The sequence below is a fragment of the Misgurnus anguillicaudatus genome, chromosome 24 (assembly GCF_027580225.2).
Source record: "Misgurnus anguillicaudatus chromosome 24, ASM2758022v2, whole genome shotgun sequence".
NCBI lineage: Eukaryota > Metazoa > Chordata > Actinopteri > Cypriniformes > Cobitidae > Misgurnus > Misgurnus anguillicaudatus.
In genome coordinates this window covers 15728186-15745486 of record NC_073360.2, presented here as the reverse complement: position 1 = coordinate 15745486, position 17301 = coordinate 15728186, and the positions used below count along the sequence as shown (strand labels likewise).

Here is a 17301-nt window from a genome sequence, read left to right as displayed (position 1 = left end):
CCTGAACACCTGTTGACTTTGCTTACATGTTGGCATATCATACATCTTCAAATTATTTTGGCAAAAATGGCATGCAATCAAATTCAAGGTTATTTAGGGTAGAAGTGGGTTACTTATAGTCGGACTAAATTGGGTCTATAGTTAGCCGTCATTTCAAAGTCTGGGTTTTTGCTTGCTGGGAACCCAGCATAAAGGTGGTAATGCTGAATGTCGATTATATTGTATGCATTATATTACAGGGAGTGTAGAATTATTAGGCAGGTTGTGTTTTTGAGGATTGCTTTTGTTGTTGTACAGCTGCAGTGCTCTTGGTCAATTAAAAATGTTAACAAACCCTCAAACCTGAACATTTAAGTAGTAAAAGTGAAATGTTGGCTTTATTAAGAGAATATTTCTATGTACATCATTATTAGGCAACTATTAGTGTGCAGAATTATTAGGCAACTAAATGAAAAACAAAGATTTTACCATCTCACTTGTTTTTTTCACCTGTTAAAGTGAGAATAATAGACAAACTCTACATTTACAAAAAAAATAATAAAACAATAAAAAAAAAATATATATATATATAGACTCAGTGACCAATATAGCCACCCTTCTTTTCGATAACAGTCACAAGCCTTCCATTCACGGATTCAGTCAGTTTCTTGATCTGGTCTGAACCAACATTTTGTGCAACCACAGCCTCCCAGACACTGTTCAGAGAGGTGTACGGTTTACCTTCACTGTAAATATCCTGCTTAAGAAGGGATCAAAAGGTCTCAATATGGTTTAAGTCAGGTGAAGAAGGGGGCCATGGCATTAGTATTTCATCTCTAAGGCCTTTACTGGCCAGCCACTCAGTTGAGTACTTTGATGCATGTGATGGAGCGTTGTCTTACAAAATAATCAGTCTTCTTGAAAGATGCAAACTTTTTCCTGTACCACTGCTTGAAGAAAGTGTCTTCTACATTACAGGCAGGCAGGCACAGACAGGTATTATTAAACATGAGCTTGTTGGACCTTTTTGGGTTGAAAATGGAAATAAAAACAACTCTCAGACCTACTGCCAATTTTTAGAAGACACTTTCTTCAAGCAGTGGTACAGGAAAAAATCTGCATCTTTTAAGAAGACTTATTTATGCAAGACAACGCTTCAGCACATGCATCAAAGTACTCAACTGAGTGGCTGGCCAGTAAAGGCCTTAAAGGTGAAAAACTAATGCCATGGCCCCCTTCTTCACCTGACTTAAACCCTATTGAGAACTTTTGATCCCTTCTTAAGCAGGATATTTACAGTGAAGGTAAACCGTACACCTCTCTGAACAGTGTCTGGGAGGCTGTAGTTGTGGCTGCACAAAGTGTTGGTTCAGACCAGATCAAGAAACTGACTGAATCCGTAAATGGAAGGCTTGTGACTGTTATCGAAAAGAAGGGTGGCTATATTGGTCACTGAGTCTATATATTTTTTTTATTTTTTATTGGTTTTTTTGTTTTTTGTATATGTAGAGTTTGTTTATTATTCTCACTTTAACAGGTGAAAAAAACAAGTGAGATGGTAAAATCTTTGTTTTTCATTTAGTTGCCTAATAATTCTGCACACTAATAGTTGCCTAATAATGATGTACATAGAAATATTCTCTTAAGAAAGCCAAAATTTCACTTTTACTACTTAAATGTTCAGGTTTGAGGGTTTGTTAACATTTTGAATTGACCAAGAGCACTGTAGTTGTACAATAACAAAAGTAATCCTCAAAAATACAACTTGCCTAATAATTCTGCACTCCCTGTATATGCCTCGGGTGTGCAGGATGACCCACCAGTTTCCTTCCCTCACCACTGAGCAAAAGAAAGAGCTTCATGGGATAGCTCTTCGCATAGTGTCTCCAGGGAAAGGCATCCTAGCTGCGGATGAGTCTATAGGTTGGTGTGATTTTATCCAGTTTCTATGGATATTTTGTTGTGTCAGCAAGAACGTAGTGATCTGGGTGTAAAAACTCACTTCGGTTCTGTGGATGTTCTATAGGAAGTATGGGGAAGCGTTTGAACCAAATAGGAGTGGAGAACACAGAGGAGAACCGTCGTCTCTACCGCCAGGTGCTCTTTACTGCCGATGACCGCATTGACAGCTGTATTGGTGGGGTTATCTTCTTCCACGAAACGCTCTACCAGAACTCTGATGATGGCGTCCCATTTGTTAAGATGATAAAAGAAAAGGGCATCACTGTAGGAATCAAGGTATTGTTTTAGAAAGGTTAAACGTGATTAGTGCACCGAAATGTGTCAGTTTGAGTTTTTCCTACACATTATTTTCTTACAGGTTGACAAAGGTGTAGTGCCCTTGCCAGGGACTAATGGAGAGACCACTGCACAAGGTAAACCATCTCATAAGTGTACCAATTACTTTCTATATGTCTATCTAATTGTAGGCCATATTGTTAGAGGGAACACATTTCGCATACACTGTCAGAAAAATGGTCCCTATTGCTGTCACTAAGGTAGTACCTCTTAAAAAGGTCCTAATATGTATCATTTAGTATAGAGAGATGCATACATTTGTTACTAATATGCATTGTTGGGGGTAGCGCATTACAAGTAACATGCGTTACGTAATAATATAACTTTTCTGAAGTAACAAGTAAAGTAACGCATTACTTTATAAATGTACACATTAACATTTAAAGGTGCAGTGTGTAACTTTTAGAAGGATCTAAAGACAGAAATGCAATATAATATACATAACTATATTATCCGTGGTGTATAAAGACCTTACAAAATCAACTGTTATGTGTTTATTACCTTAGAATGAGCCATTTTTATCTACATACACTGCGGGTCCCCTTACATGGAAGTCGGCATTTTGTGACGCCATGTTTCTACAGTAGCCCTAAATGGACAAACTGCTGCACAGAGCGCATTTTATCACTGTAAAACAACATGTTTGTCCTTTGGCGGCTACTGTAGCTTCTCTATGCGTTTTGGTGAATGGTGGACTGAGCCGTTGGTTGCAATTCACAATCTTACTGCCAGATGCCGCTAAAATCTACACACTGCACCTGTAAGTTATTTTAATGCGAGTTACTTTTCAGTTTAATTAATTTGTTAAAAAATTATGTACTGAATTAAACTTAACATAGTCACGTAGAATTACGCAATCTATGCGCGCCTTAGTGGGAACAGTTTGAGTCAGAAGCTGAGATGGCAGGCCAGAGCTTGACATTTTTGTGATGAAAATATGCAATTTCTGAATGCAGAACTCATATAAAACACATGCCAGGCCTGAAAGAGATCAAGCCTTAGCCAAGTAAGAAAAAGTAACGCAAAAGTAACTTAAAAGTAACGCAAGTATTACTTTCCATGAAAAGTAACTAAGTAATGCACTTTTTGGGGGAGTAACTTAATATTGTAATGCATTACTTTTAAAAGTAACTTTCCCCAACACTGCTAATATGTACATTTGAGGTACAAATATGATCTCTTTAGGTGCAATAATGTACTTTTTTAAAAGGGTACCACCCTTTCTGGCAGTGTAATAGCTTTTTGTTCCTGAAGTCAGCTTTGAGGTGTTTTAAAGTAAAACTCGACTGACTGTCATCACCACAGGTCTGGATGGCCTTTCAGAACGCTGTGCTCAGTATAAAAAGGACGGAGCTGACTTTGCAAAGTGGCGCTGTGTTATGAAAATCAGTGGCACCACCCCGTCCAATCTGTGTATTACTGAAAATGCAAGGGTTCTTGCCCGCTATGCTAGCGTCTGTCAGCAGGTAAGCAAAACTGAGAGCAAATTCACTAATAAAAAGTATAACAATTCAGAGTTTATGATTTTGTTAATGCTATATTTTCAGCATGGAATCGTACCAATAGTGGAACCTGAGATCCTACCTGACGGAGACCATGATTTGAAGCGATGCCAGTTTGTCACAGAGAGGGTTAGTTAGTTTCACCCCTTGACACGCATTAAAAATAGCTGGATTCTGACTTTGAATCATGAATCCTTGACTCAGGTGCTTGCAGCGGTGTACAAAGCCATGTTTGATCATCATGTGTATCTGGAAGGCACACTACTCAAACCCAACATGGTGACGCCCGGACACGGCTGCCCAACCAAATACAGTGCAGAAGAAGTTGCCATGGCAACACTCACGGCTTTGCGCCGTACTGTCCCACCTGCAGTCACAGGTACTGATGTATTACAAATGTATCTCGCAATTTTTTTATGTAAACACACCTCATGACTTTTTACTTGCAGGAGTGACGTTTCTCTCAGGCGGTCAAAGTGAAGAGGAGGCTTCCATTAACCTTAATGCCATCAATAACTGCCCGCTGGTGAAACCCTGGCCTCTCACCTTCTCATTTGGTCGAGCTCTGCAAGCCTCGGCACTAAAGACCTGGCGTGGACAGAGAGAAAATGAGACCGCTGCAACTGAGGAGTTCATCAAACGGGCAGAGGTATGATAACTAACCTCCTTTATTTAAAGATAGACACAGAAAGATAGATTTTTGTCTATTTTGTCTTCTCAGATCAACAGCCTGGCATCTCAAGGAAAGTACACGACTGGTGGGGACAGCAGTGGAGCTACTGGTCTATCCCATTACCTGTCCAGCTATGCATATTAAAATGCCACTGATTCTCATAGTTCAGCATTATCACTGCCACTTCCATATAAAACACTTAAACATATCTATATTGATTATTGTGAACTCATGATGCTGATATAAATATAAAACTGATGATGTGAAATTGGCTGTGTTATAAAAAACATATAAATGAAAGCTTCTCTTTAAGATAATACTTTTGTGGCAGTGTTAATAAAAACAGAAAGAATAGCTTATAGGTAAGTTTTAAGTGACTGTGTAATATATATATCCTTATCACTTACTGTTACTGCCAACATTTAAGGGTATTTCAATTATTTAACTTGTGCCATGCTTCTGTACTCCACCATTTTATTATTCAAAAGCTTTAATGAAGCCTTTGTTCTGATGAATATAACAGCATGGATAACAAGTTAGTGAGTCGCAGAACTGTATGGTAATTCGTGTTTTTTAAGCATTGACAAAAGGAATACAAACTGAAAATGCTGCAATAAAATTTGTTGTTATGGTAAAAGCTGCATCAGTGCTTTATTTTTATATAAAAAAAATTATATAAATGCTAATCTTTTTATTACTTACTGTATTTAATGGTAACTTTCCTCTATATTTGTTTTATATCAAAAATAATTATGAGCAATTTCAACATTATGGATTTGACATTTGCAGTTAAATCTTGAAATATAATTTCTAATTTCATAGCAATATATTGTTTATATTTTCCAAAACCCTTGATGATAGAGTCCAGAGATTTTTTGTTTTAGATGAGGGAAATATACATGCTTTATCGATGTGACAAAAAAACAGTTTTTGAGAGACATCATTGTAACTCTGTAAATTTAAAGGCACAAACAACAGTAATGCCAAACAAATGGAGAAGGGACGGCTCTTCAAAAAACAAAATAGTATTTATTATTAAGGTCACATAACACGCGCAGTTTCTGCTAATCTCATGTTAATCTGGAGTACCTATCTCCGAAGAGTCTTTTTATCAGATTTATGAAAGACAGATCAGCTGTACAGCTACTTTCTGAGCTTCTGGATGCGTACCGCGGGCGGAGTGAGTCACGAGCAAACACAAAACACTATCTATGGATAACTTACAATTCACTACATGTTTGTGTCATTTACATTATATGCACTTACATGTCGATTGCCAACAAAACACAGACATTTGATTTGACTTACTGTCTGTGACACATGACTCCGTTATTTTCTCCCTGGGATTGCCAGTATTTGGCACAGAAATACTCTGTCATACATCCAAATGGTTCTTTGAACATTTGCCCATGTTTAGCATTAGACATCCAACTCTTTAACTGTGTTAGTAGGTCAGAATGCATGAAATACCATGAAAAAATAACTTTATGGATGTGACATTTCTCTGTTATGGACGTGACAATTCTGAAATTTGCACTTACTAAACTATGAAAAATAAAGTGCACCTATTTCATTGCTATAAAAAAACAACGTTATTTTGTGTATTTGGTATAATATTGCGTACGGTTTATGGTTAAAAACACATTGGGCCCTATTTTAACGATCTAAGCGCATTGTCTAAATCGCACAACGCAATGTCTAAATGGGCGTGTCCAAATCCACTTTTGCTAATTTAACGACGGGAAAAATGGTTTGTGCGCCGAGCGCATGGTCGAAAAGGGTTGGTCCTATTGTAATGGGAGTATTTTGGGCGTAACGTGCAGTAAACCAATGAGAGTCACAGCTCTCATCCCCTTTAAAAGCAAGTTGCGCTGGCGCTATATCTAATCCCTATTTACATGACGGACTTTATAAACTGAAAAACTAAGTAGAGGAAGAAGATCCCCAGTTTAAGATTAATGTTAAATAATTGTGTCGTTTTCACTTGTATTGAAATTGTTATTTTTTTATTAAAAGCTTTAAAACCCGTTTTCTTTTAGTCATGGAAGTAAAAAAGCAGGCTTGTAATTGCTTTAAATGTATGGCTATCCAATATCATCAAAAAATAATTTTATTTTATATAAATTTAAATTTATTTAAATAATTTACAAGTATGTAAGATAAGGTTTGTACTCTAAAAAATACTTTATTTGTAACAAACAGGAGATAAAGAATTTACAAACGGCTCTCCGCACGTTTCAGCACTTTGGACAGCGTTTTTTTAGCAAAGAGTTTTTTTTAAGCATTACCTAAAAATGTTTCTCATCTCACCATATCCGCAGGTACAGAGTCATCATATACAATAAATCCGCGAGGTAGCATTAAAAAAAACATTTAAAAACAGATGCATTTGTTTAAAGCAAAGCATTTATTTACTTACCAGGCTGCAGGTGAAGCAGCTCTTTGCGCCTTCTAACGTCTCATAATTAGTCCTCATTTATGTCCAAGAGACTCAATAATAATCTTTTACATTCAATCCTTTAATCTTTCATATTTAAAAGCATTTTTGTGCTGCTGCGCATTCATGTACTATGTGATAAGCAAACCCGCATTGTCCTCCCGTTTATAGGCGCATATTACTAATGCGCTCTTTAGATAACAAAAAAAAAACATATTGCGCCATTGACTTTAGACTTTAGACCAGGTTTTTGTTGGTCAATGGCGAAGTCTATTTTAGTTGCCTCAAAATAGCAACGCGCCAACAATGCGCCTGAACCTCGTTTTCAGACCAAAACGGCCATGGGCGCAAAAGGGGGCGCAAATGCATTTGCTATTTAAACAACGCAGCGCTAAACGTGAAAATTAGGGTGGAAACTAGCGAAAGACACTTGCGTCGCGCATTGCGCTGCATTGCGCCGGGGGTAAGATAGAGCCCATTATTTTCCACATACCGTACATTTTTGTAGCTCCAAATTTCACTCTCACATGACGCTGCTTACCATGTTTGAAAGATTCGGTCACAATGCAATGCTAGCAGGAGTTAACTTACAGGCTTTGGGTCCGAAGTGGGAGGAATTATGATAATGTCTGTCTTGTCTACACCAATCCCAGGAAGTAAATTATTGCTTCAATCCATGTATTTGTTGTAGTCCAAGAAAATATATTTACGTTGGAGACGATAACTTGCCTCATCGTTGACTTTGGGGTTTGTACCTTTTGCATATCATTAGCATACACACTTGCACACCAAAGTAAATGAAAAAACATGAATCCGACAATATGTGCTCTTTAAAAACTGCTTTATAGACTTTAACAGAAACTTTGCATGGGTATCCCTTACAAAAATGAACCATGGTTTTGTTGTGGTAAAAGTGTAACCATGGTTTTTTGGTGTATTGATTACTATCAAATTAATTATGGTTTTACTACACTAACCATGGTTTAACTACGATTTTTGTCAAAACCATGGTAATTTTGTGGTCACCATGGTTTTACTACATTAACCATGTTTTTTTTTTGTTTTAACTGTAGTAAAACCATGGTTAATTTTTGTAAGGGATATAAACCAACAAATATTCACATCTGAAATATCAGTAGCCTACTCAGTTTAAAAACTTTGGGTAAAAACTTTACTTTTTATAATAAGGTTGACATTTGCATGGAATTGTGCATAATAACATTTCAGTACTACTGACTTACAATATTTCTCACAGACATACTTTTTAATACCAGCAATTCCTATTAATAATGCATATGGCTTAATTCACATAACATTATTATTAAAAACTTAACTAAACCTAAATTATTTCTTTTTTCCCATTTTCAGTATTTCAACCGCAAGACTTTCTTGTAAACAGTTAAATATTACGTAAAAGTACGAAAAGCTGATTTTATATCCTCTGTTACAGCAGCAGGTGCAAACAATAAGTAGATCAGTATCTCAAAGACTGGATTTAAATAACACCACTGTAAATAATAAACAGCTTGAAATAATTTGGTTTAATAATGCCAATCTATACTAGTAATCATACACTTAAATTTACATTATTAATCGGTTTTGATGTTGCTGTGAACTATTTCATGTCGCGGATGTACCTACTCCATTACCCGCCGATCAGTGAATTTCCCCCAGATTAATCCGCAGCGGGTAAAGCCCGCCCGCTGAAGAGGAAGGGACTCGCGCGGCTCCAAAGGAACACGCTTTCTGCGTCCGCGTGCAGCGCTGCGAACAATAGTAAGCATATTTGTGTTCTTTTTTTGTTAACTTATTAGTTTATGCAATTTGTTTCAAACTAATAATGTACATGTGTTGTATTATTGCATGGTGTAACTTTATTTCTCTTATCAGATCAGCAGGAAGGTTAAAGCTTTACCTATACAGACATGTCTGGTGGTAGTGTAATCCGCGGCCCTGCTGGGAGTAATGACTGCCGCATCTACGTGGGGAATTTGCCTCCTGATATACGCACAAAAGATGTCGAAGATGTGTTTTATAAGTACGGAGCAATTCGAGATATCGACCTGAAAAACAGGCGAGGCGGACCTCCATTCGCCTTTGTCGAGTTTGAAGACCCCAGGTGGGTGAATTGTGCCTTTAGCCAAAATACGCTAACATGTTTGTTTGTTTACATGGTTTCAGTTGGTAAAGTAACGTTATCCATATGGTAAAAAAATAAGCGCGCATTTTTCCTACATGCAGTTTTAATAATGATCGCAAGCTATCTAGTTTTCAGAGTGAAAGTATTTTCGTTTGCATGTTTGTGTTAGCTAGCATGCTAATTAGCTTAGCGTGCTCGCTGTGTTTTCAAACAGCACGATTCAAGAGGATTGTAGATGTTTTGCAGACATTTTTTCAATGGAAACTGTATATTTTGCACTAACAGTTTGAATTAATATTTTCAAGTAAACCTACATTTTAATTTTGCTATTTATATTTTAAGTGCCTAAAGTCAGGATATGGAAATTAGCTTTGCAAGAAAGACGACGAGTGACTTTGGAGCGTGATTCAAATGAGCTGTAGTGTTTTTAGCTAGTACGTGCTTTGCAAACTCCACTTCCATGTATACTGAGACAAGCATCACGTTTAGGCAGTTAATCAGATTAGTGATGCTAGATTAGTACCCTGTTTGCATCTAAACTCATTAAATGCTCTACTCTGCTCCTCCAGGGACGCAGAGGATGCCGTATACGCTCGAGACGGCTATGACTATGATGGTTATCGGCTTCGAGTGGAGTTCCCCAGGAGTGGACGGGGCATGGGAAGAGGTGGTTTTGGAGGAGGAGGTGGTGGCGGCGGCGGTGGTGGAGGAGGTGGCGGCGGCGGTGGGGGTGGGGCTCCAAGGGGTAGATATGGACCCCCATCCAGACGGTCCGAGTATAGAGTGATTGTTTCAGGTAAGCTGTTGCCCTGTTGAATCCAGTTGAGTTTAAAGATGCAAATGGATGCAAACTTTATTTTTGCTTCACTTAGGTCTTCCACCGAGTGGTAGCTGGCAGGATTTGAAGGATCACATGCGTGAAGCAGGTGATGTATGTTATGCTGACGTTTTCCGCGATGGAACTGGTGTGGTGGAGTTTGTTCGCAAAGAAGACATGACCTACGCTGTTCGCAAACTGGATAACACAAAATTCCGGTCACATGAGGTAGGTTTGAGATTTTAATAAAGACTTTTGGATTTGCTTGACTTAGCATTGGATAATTCATTAAGGTAAGCGTGTCTTTTGTTATGGTAGGATGGTAGATGCACATTTTTCAGGGGGACCAAGTAGTCCATGCTAAAGCAAACACTACCAACATAAGTGTAGTTTAGTGTTTGAAACTTGAAGACTATACGGTGCAGTATGATGTAACTTGTTTGGTCAAACGTGTTGTTTGGCATTGCCGAACACAGGGCATTAGATGTTAAGGGAAGAGTAGTATTGCGTTGAGGGAACTGAGAATCTGGTAAGTATGACGACAACATAATCCTGTTTTGGTTTACATGCTCAATAGTTATTTTCTATGCTAGGGAGAAACTGCATACATCCGTGTGAAGGTGGATGGTCCCCGCAGTCCCAGCTATGGAAGATCGAGGTCAAGAAGCCGCAGTCGGAGCAGGAGTCGCAGTCGCAGCAACAACCGCAGCCGCAGCTACTCTCCGCGGCGCAGCAGAGGATCCCCGCAGTACTCTCCTCGTCATAGCCGTTCTCGCTCCCGGTCCTAAAATGCACCGGTCTCACCTCTTTGGTGAACCCTTCGATGGAGCTGTTGATCCATTTGTTTTAACAGTCTTTACACATCACAATACTCTGTGTTTTTAGGTTCTTGCGTTTTTCATGAGATAATTGTCCGGTTAATGTCTTCCTGTCTTTTTCTGGTCATCTCTTGGTCTGTTTTGTTTTAAATGCTTTTTTAAATCAGTTTGATTTTCGTCTCATCCCACCTTTTTGTTTATTTTTAAATTCAAAGTGGAAGTCTCTCATAGACCACCAAGAAGGGTTATGTAATGGCTCCCAATATTTTTGTAAATGTCATGTTTCATGGGGTAGTGGGTTCCACACGAACTGTATTTTATTGCGGTCTTCCTTTAGACATGATACAAAACTTATGCTTTGTAATAAAGGATTTTTGAATCCATACTTTGTTGCATAAAACGGTAAATTTGAAAAAGTCTGAAATCCTTTTAAATGGTTTACTAGCAAATAGAAACATTTCTTTGCCAACTGGCCTCCACTTGGTAAGCTCTCCAATTTGTTTTTGATATTGTAATTGTCACGTAGCATTTATGTGGTGCATTTAGGTTTAATTTACATAGTTTGAAGTCAGAATATAGCTCGTAACTTTCAGAACCAGCTTTAAAAATTTTAGTTAGGTGTAGTGTTAGGTTTCATAGGGTTACGTATTTGGATCTCTGGGATTTTGTTTACGCTATAATGGTATGCATGCATCAAAGAAGGCAGGTTTGAGTGGATCTGATTCTAACTCTTTACCTCCTTTGTTTTGATTTAGCTGCAATTTTGTTTGGATTGGTGGAGTGGCTCAGTGGAATCCGGATCACTGGGATCAATACGTAATGAAGATAGGATAGGGAATGCTGGAAACATGGAACAGGATCAGATGACCCCAGGATCATAGGATTTTTAGGATCACAGTTCAAAAGTACCTCCCTGCCCCCTTTATTTTCACTTTCCTCATTGGAAAATGTAAACATTTCGGCCCGTCTCACATTTTTAACACATTGGAGGAGCAGATGCTGGAGGAGTCTATTGGATTGGAATCGACAGGAACAGTATGGTAAACGGCAGGAAGTACGTTTGGGATGGGTGGGGGGAATTCTTTTTTTAAATTGTCACTGTCCTGTTAAGGACGCAAGATGCTTTAACATGACATATTTTGTTTCTTTTAGTGAACAGGTTTTTGCTTCAATAAAGGTTTTGTTGGTACATATTTTGTGTGAATTTCTTAATGCTTTGTTCAATATATTAAATATAATGATATAAAAACAATAATCGCTGGGCGATGCGATAAATAGATACGTTGCTTGGCAACCATAAACTGCTCCCAGTCCAAATAATGGATTTAGCTACTTTAACGATAGAGCATAAAAACACAATAAACCCTTTGATTGTTTATACAAAATGAATATAATAAACTGATCACTCAAATGTATGGGTCTGACACTTCACTCCAACCTCTCGTTGTAGTAATACGTTACGTGCTATCCATGGGCGGAATAATACATCAAAACCTTGCAATAAGTGTTTACTCAATCTGAAGTGTTTTCATTGCTAATTTGGGCGAATTTCGCACATCCTGGCAAAAGGCCTACACAATCCTGCTGCCTACAAGCAAAACAGGCTCATTTCCCTCTGGTCTCCTTTTAAAGATGCATTGTGGGTTGAAATAAGATGCTGGGAGAGCGGCGCTGGGAGCGGCTGGTCTGCAGCCAATGGTGAGCGCTGTGTAGGACGGCATTGTGAAGAGCCAGGGATTTTAGCGGGCACCAGTCGGCGTTTAACTTCATCTTTATGCTCCTCTCATAGCGTCAAAGGGACATCTGGACCGACGACAGCTCGTACGAATTGCACATTTTTGTTTCTCGATATAGTTGAGAGGTGAGTTGAGCAGTTGGTCGTTTTTGACCAATCTACAAATGTTTGTAGCATGGATTTCGAGCTTGATGCTGTACGTACTTAAATAACGTTTTTTTAGGGAAACAGCTCGACTTAATGTAATAATAACATTGCATGGGTGGGATTGTAAATCAATTATTTGTGTTTGTCACGTTGCTACAATGAAACGCCATTGAAATCCTCTCGCACCTGGATTTCAAGAGTTGCATTGATCTGCTGGAGCATCAAACTCGCACGCTATGAATGGAGTGACGTTGCATTCTCCATGCTGATCCGCCAATGACTTTATAAATACATTGAAAATGTATAATAATAATAAAATATTGCATGATTAGACGTAATATATGAAGATTAACATGGTTTGAGGAGTTGAAGCGCTAAAATTAGCAGTGCATGGTCTATTAGCATTCCTCTGTCTGGTGTTTCCCTCATGTATCCATTGAAACTTGTTTGGCTCATTATTCCTAATGGAGGGTGCATTTTAAGTAAGGTTAAAAAGGAGGTATTACCATAATTTAGTCATTTTTGATTAATAACACTTTTAGGCCCAGAATTAATAGGGGTGAATGGCCTTTGTTTACTAGTCAACATACTAATTGTACTGAAAATTAAAGTGTTACGCTGATATAACCATGGTTAGGTTCTCATGGAGGTATCCTGTTTCGTTAATTACCTTAACAAATGGTATCCTCTTAGAAGATTGGCATTCTGTCAGGAATTTACCTTGCATTGTGAAAGCAGGGCCAAACACATGAAAGGGCCCACTGTTTCAACACAACAAGGGAGCGATCCAGAAGAAACGTGTTTGTCTTAGGTCTTCAACTTAATTGATTTTTCTTCCAAAATTTCAGGCACCATGACTGACAGGAAGGCTGTGATCAAGAACGCTGACATGTCTGAAGACATGCAGCAAGATGCAGTCGATTGTGCCACGCAGGCCATGGAGAAATACAACATCGAGAAGGACATTGCCGCATATATCAAAAAGGTGAGTTGCATTGAGATCCAATCTTGTTATTTTAGATGCAAAACATTTTGTCAAGTAAGCATTTTGATGCCTAAACCACATCTCCTTCTCGTGTTACAGGAGTTCGATAAGAAATACAATCCTACGTGGCATTGCATTGTGGGGAGGAACTTCGGCAGCTATGTGACCCACGAGACGAAACACTTCATCTACTTCTACTTGGGCCAGGTGGCCATTCTCCTGTTCAAGTCTGGCTGAATGGAGACCAAGCCGTAGAATGTATTTCTTTCTGAAGACTGTGATGCACTGGTGGCTGATGTTGTATCTACCAACACACTACGAATATTTAATGAGACCATACCATGACTATGCTGGTGTGTGCACAACTGCATGGATCATACCCCATACTACTTGTGTACATATTGCAGTTAAATTGCTTTTTCATTAGAAGTCCCTTTGTTAATTGGCAAAGTTTTTGTTAATGGGCCTTGCAGGTATTTCCTAGCACATATGTTGGTGAGTTTAAAATAAAGAAAAAGGTATAATAAAAGTTAGAAAATGTCTATTGATCAGCACATATGTCTGCTTTGAATTGATCTATATATATTTTTAGTAACTTAGTGCTGTTTTACATAAATCCTACGCACTGCAAAGAGCAGAAGCACACACACGGCTGTATGGTGGCTAGTCTTGTATAGTTTGATCTCTGTTAATATAAAAATATTCTGATTACCTCGGATTATTTTTTTGTTTGTTGATTTTTGATACAGGAGAGTTATTGCATTTCAGAGACCCCATATAAATATTGATATTCTTAGTTTTAGACAACGTCTACCTAAATATTCAATGGAATCGATATATGTATGTACTAGAGATAGACAGTTGTAAAGAGAAGACTCTTGTGACTAACTCATTAACTCGACCAAATTGTAACAGATATGCTGTCTTCATGTAAATGTCTGCAGAGCAGTTTTCTGAATGTAATAGTCTGAACGCACAACACATGTGCTAGTCTGGCATCTTTGTCTTCAATCTGTTCTGCTATTTAACTTTGGACGAGTAATTTAGTTGCATGTCTTATTTTCGTTCTGGTCAGTGGATGTCCGCACAAACATATAACTATAGTTTGCACATTTGACGCTTTCTTTGTTCGTAGGACTGTGACTACATTTGCACACCATGGAGCGTCACGTGGCGCTTTCATGTTAATAAAACGTGTCATCAAAATGTTTTTTTGTGCTGGATTTATTTCATTATTCACTGATATGACGATTGGCAGCCATTACACAGTGCAAGGCCTGCCGCTTCATCTCTTAACCACAAGAGGGATCTCTCTCATCATAAAACATCTCGGTGGACCAACATGACCGCCGCTGCTATGGAAACCATCATGTCTAACGGCAAGAGGCAGGGGTCAAATGTTTACCTCACTGCTTTTGTGTGAAACTACCGAGTTTAAATAAAATAATTTAAAGTTTAACCGTTTAAAGGCGGTTCACTGTTAATGACAAATATATTTTTTTCTATTGCTTAGTCCCCATAAAATCAAAGTGTACAATGTTTAGCTTTATTTTGAATAGTGTTTTTGGGGCATTAATGTAGTTCGTCTGAAGGATATCTATAAAATACTGTGGAAGAAAACATTCACAAAATTCCCATTTAGAAGGTAAGCCTTAAAAACTTACAGTCTCACTTTCGCCAGTAAGCTCGTTTAGTTTGACGTGACGTCACGCGTGATCATAAAACCTCTAATTACGGATCTAAATGCGATTTTTACATCACGACTTAACAAGTGGATCAGTCCTTTTTTATGATGTCATTCTGCATTTTAGCTAAAGTGACATTTCAGAATGTGATGTAGACTAAATGCTGTTGGCGATTTTAAAAGTGGTAACTTAGGGGTCACTATTTGCCCCGCCCTAACTTCCTGTTTTAGTGGAAATTACGTCAATGCAACGAACAGAGCTTTGCGCATTTGAAGTCTTCAAGACTTCTCTTTAAACTTTGCCTAGACTGAGTTAAGTAGATGTCCCAAAACTGTAGCAGAAAAAACAATCAGAAATGTATACATTAAAGTCTAATTACTTGGAAGCAACGTACAAACCTCATGTTTCTAGAAGCAATGCTTTGGTAAAATAAAAATCTACAAAGCATAACAGCATCCTGAAGTAAGTATCTGTATTTTATCAGAGTCATTTTCTTTGGCAAACTCGACTACATTTCATAAAAAACATTTTTTATCCTTTAATAGTTAAATACAGTGGCAAGAAAAGCATGTGAACCTTTTGAAATTTCATAGTTTTCAGAATAAATTTGTCTTAAAATGTGATCTGATCTTCATCTAAGTCAAGGGTATTGACAAACATAATGTGTCTAAAAATAATAATACAAAAAAATCAGATCTTTCATGTCTTTACTGAAAACAAGCAAAATAAAAAAACAGTGGTACACTGTAAAAAATTATGTGTACATTTTTTACACATTGTGTGTGTCATGCCGTTTAACGCATTATTTCATGTTAAAATGAATGAAAGGGACAACACAAGGTGTGTTAAAAACAGTGATGGGAGTAACGCGTTACAAAGTAATTCCATTACTGTAATTCCACTACTTTTAGCGGTAACGACCATGTAAAAAAAGTATTTTTTTTCAACATTTAATGTGTTGACCCTAAACTATCACACCTTCTGTGTTATTATTCATTGTGCCGCCCACCATGGCCCTGCAACATTAGATCAGAAATGTCTTGTCTGAAGTGTTCATTTATCACAAAATAGAGTAACGCAAGTAACCAGCTCATTTAAATTTCACTCATTGTAACTGTGTTACTTGATTTAAAAAAATACTTTGTTACATGCTCATTATCGTTAAAAGTAGTGGAATTACAGTTACGGAATTACTTTGTAACGCGTTACTCCCATCACTGTTTTTAACACAACTTGTGTTGTCCTTTTCATTTATTTTAACATGAAATAACACGTTAAATGGCATGACACACACAATGTGTAAAAATGAACACATTATTTTTTACAGTGTATGTGAACCCCTGAGAAAATGACCTCAAAAATCTAATTGGAGTCAGGTTTTAACACACCTTATTAAGATAATACCTTTGGAGGTGTGGACTACAGCTACTTTGACTTATAAAAAGTCCTCATACTTTTGGAGTTTGCTCTACACAAGAACACGCTTATGTGAGCCATGCCTCGCCAAAAACAGCTTTCAGATGAGCTACAATCAAGAATTGTTGCTTTACATAAAGCTGGAAAGGGTTACAAAGTTACTTCAAAGACTTTAGAAATTTACCAGTCTGCAGTTAGGCCAAACAGTCTACAAATGGAGACGCTTCGGGACTGTTGCTACTCCACCAAGAAGTTGGCGCCCCGTGTCAAAATAACACCAAGAGCACAACAAAGACTCATCAATGATGTAAAGAAACAACCCTGAATGACAGCCAAAGATTTGAAGCCATCATTGAAACTTGCTAACATCTCTGTACATGAGTCTACAATACATAAAACACTGAAGAAGTAGGGTATCCACAGCAGGACACCACAAAGGAAGCCACTGCTTACTGAAGGAGCATTGCTGCACGCCTGAAGTTTGCAAAAGAGCACATTGACACTCCACAGCGTTATTGGCAAAATGTTTTGTGGACTGATTAAACTAAGATTGAACTATTTGGAAAAAACACACAGCGCTACATCTGGCGTAGAAAGGGCACGGCATATCATAAAAACATCATCCCAACTGTAAAGTATGGTGGATGAAACATTATGATTTGGGCCTGA

At 37.9% G+C, this 17301-nt stretch overlaps 3 protein-coding genes across 3 annotated transcripts; all 3 read left to right on the top strand.

Annotated features, from left to right (window-relative positions):
* Positions 1 to 1782: 1782 nt before the first annotated feature.
* On the top strand, positions 1783 to 5089 carry aldoca (aldolase C, fructose-bisphosphate, a). The gene is made up of 8 exons (XM_055196138.2): positions 1783 to 1902; positions 2006 to 2217; positions 2300 to 2354; positions 3583 to 3743; positions 3825 to 3908; positions 3984 to 4158; positions 4229 to 4428; positions 4501 to 5089. The coding sequence occupies exons 1-8, from the start codon at positions 1791 to 1793 to the stop codon at positions 4594 to 4596; spliced, it is 1095 nt and encodes a 364-aa protein (XP_055052113.1). The 5' UTR covers positions 1783 to 1790; the 3' UTR covers positions 4597 to 5089.
* Positions 5090 to 8505: 3416 nt separating this feature from the next.
* On the top strand, positions 8506 to 11049 carry srsf1a (serine and arginine rich splicing factor 1a). Its single transcript, XM_055196141.2, has 5 exons — positions 8506 to 8665; positions 8780 to 9008; positions 9599 to 9825; positions 9902 to 10074; positions 10440 to 11049. The coding sequence occupies exons 2-5, from the start codon at positions 8815 to 8817 to the stop codon at positions 10632 to 10634; spliced, it is 789 nt and encodes a 262-aa protein (XP_055052116.2). The 5' UTR covers positions 8506 to 8665; positions 8780 to 8814; the 3' UTR covers positions 10635 to 11049.
* A 1209-nt stretch (positions 11050 to 12258) lies between these two features.
* Positions 12259 to 14737, top strand: dynll2a (dynein, light chain, LC8-type 2a). Its single transcript, XM_055196157.2, has 3 exons — positions 12259 to 12525; positions 13395 to 13531; positions 13631 to 14737. Exons 2-3 carry the CDS (start codon positions 13400 to 13402, stop codon positions 13766 to 13768), a joined length of 270 nt encoding a protein of 89 aa, XP_055052132.1. The 5' UTR covers positions 12259 to 12525; positions 13395 to 13399; the 3' UTR covers positions 13769 to 14737.
* The last annotated feature ends 2564 nt before the right edge of the window (positions 14738 to 17301 follow it).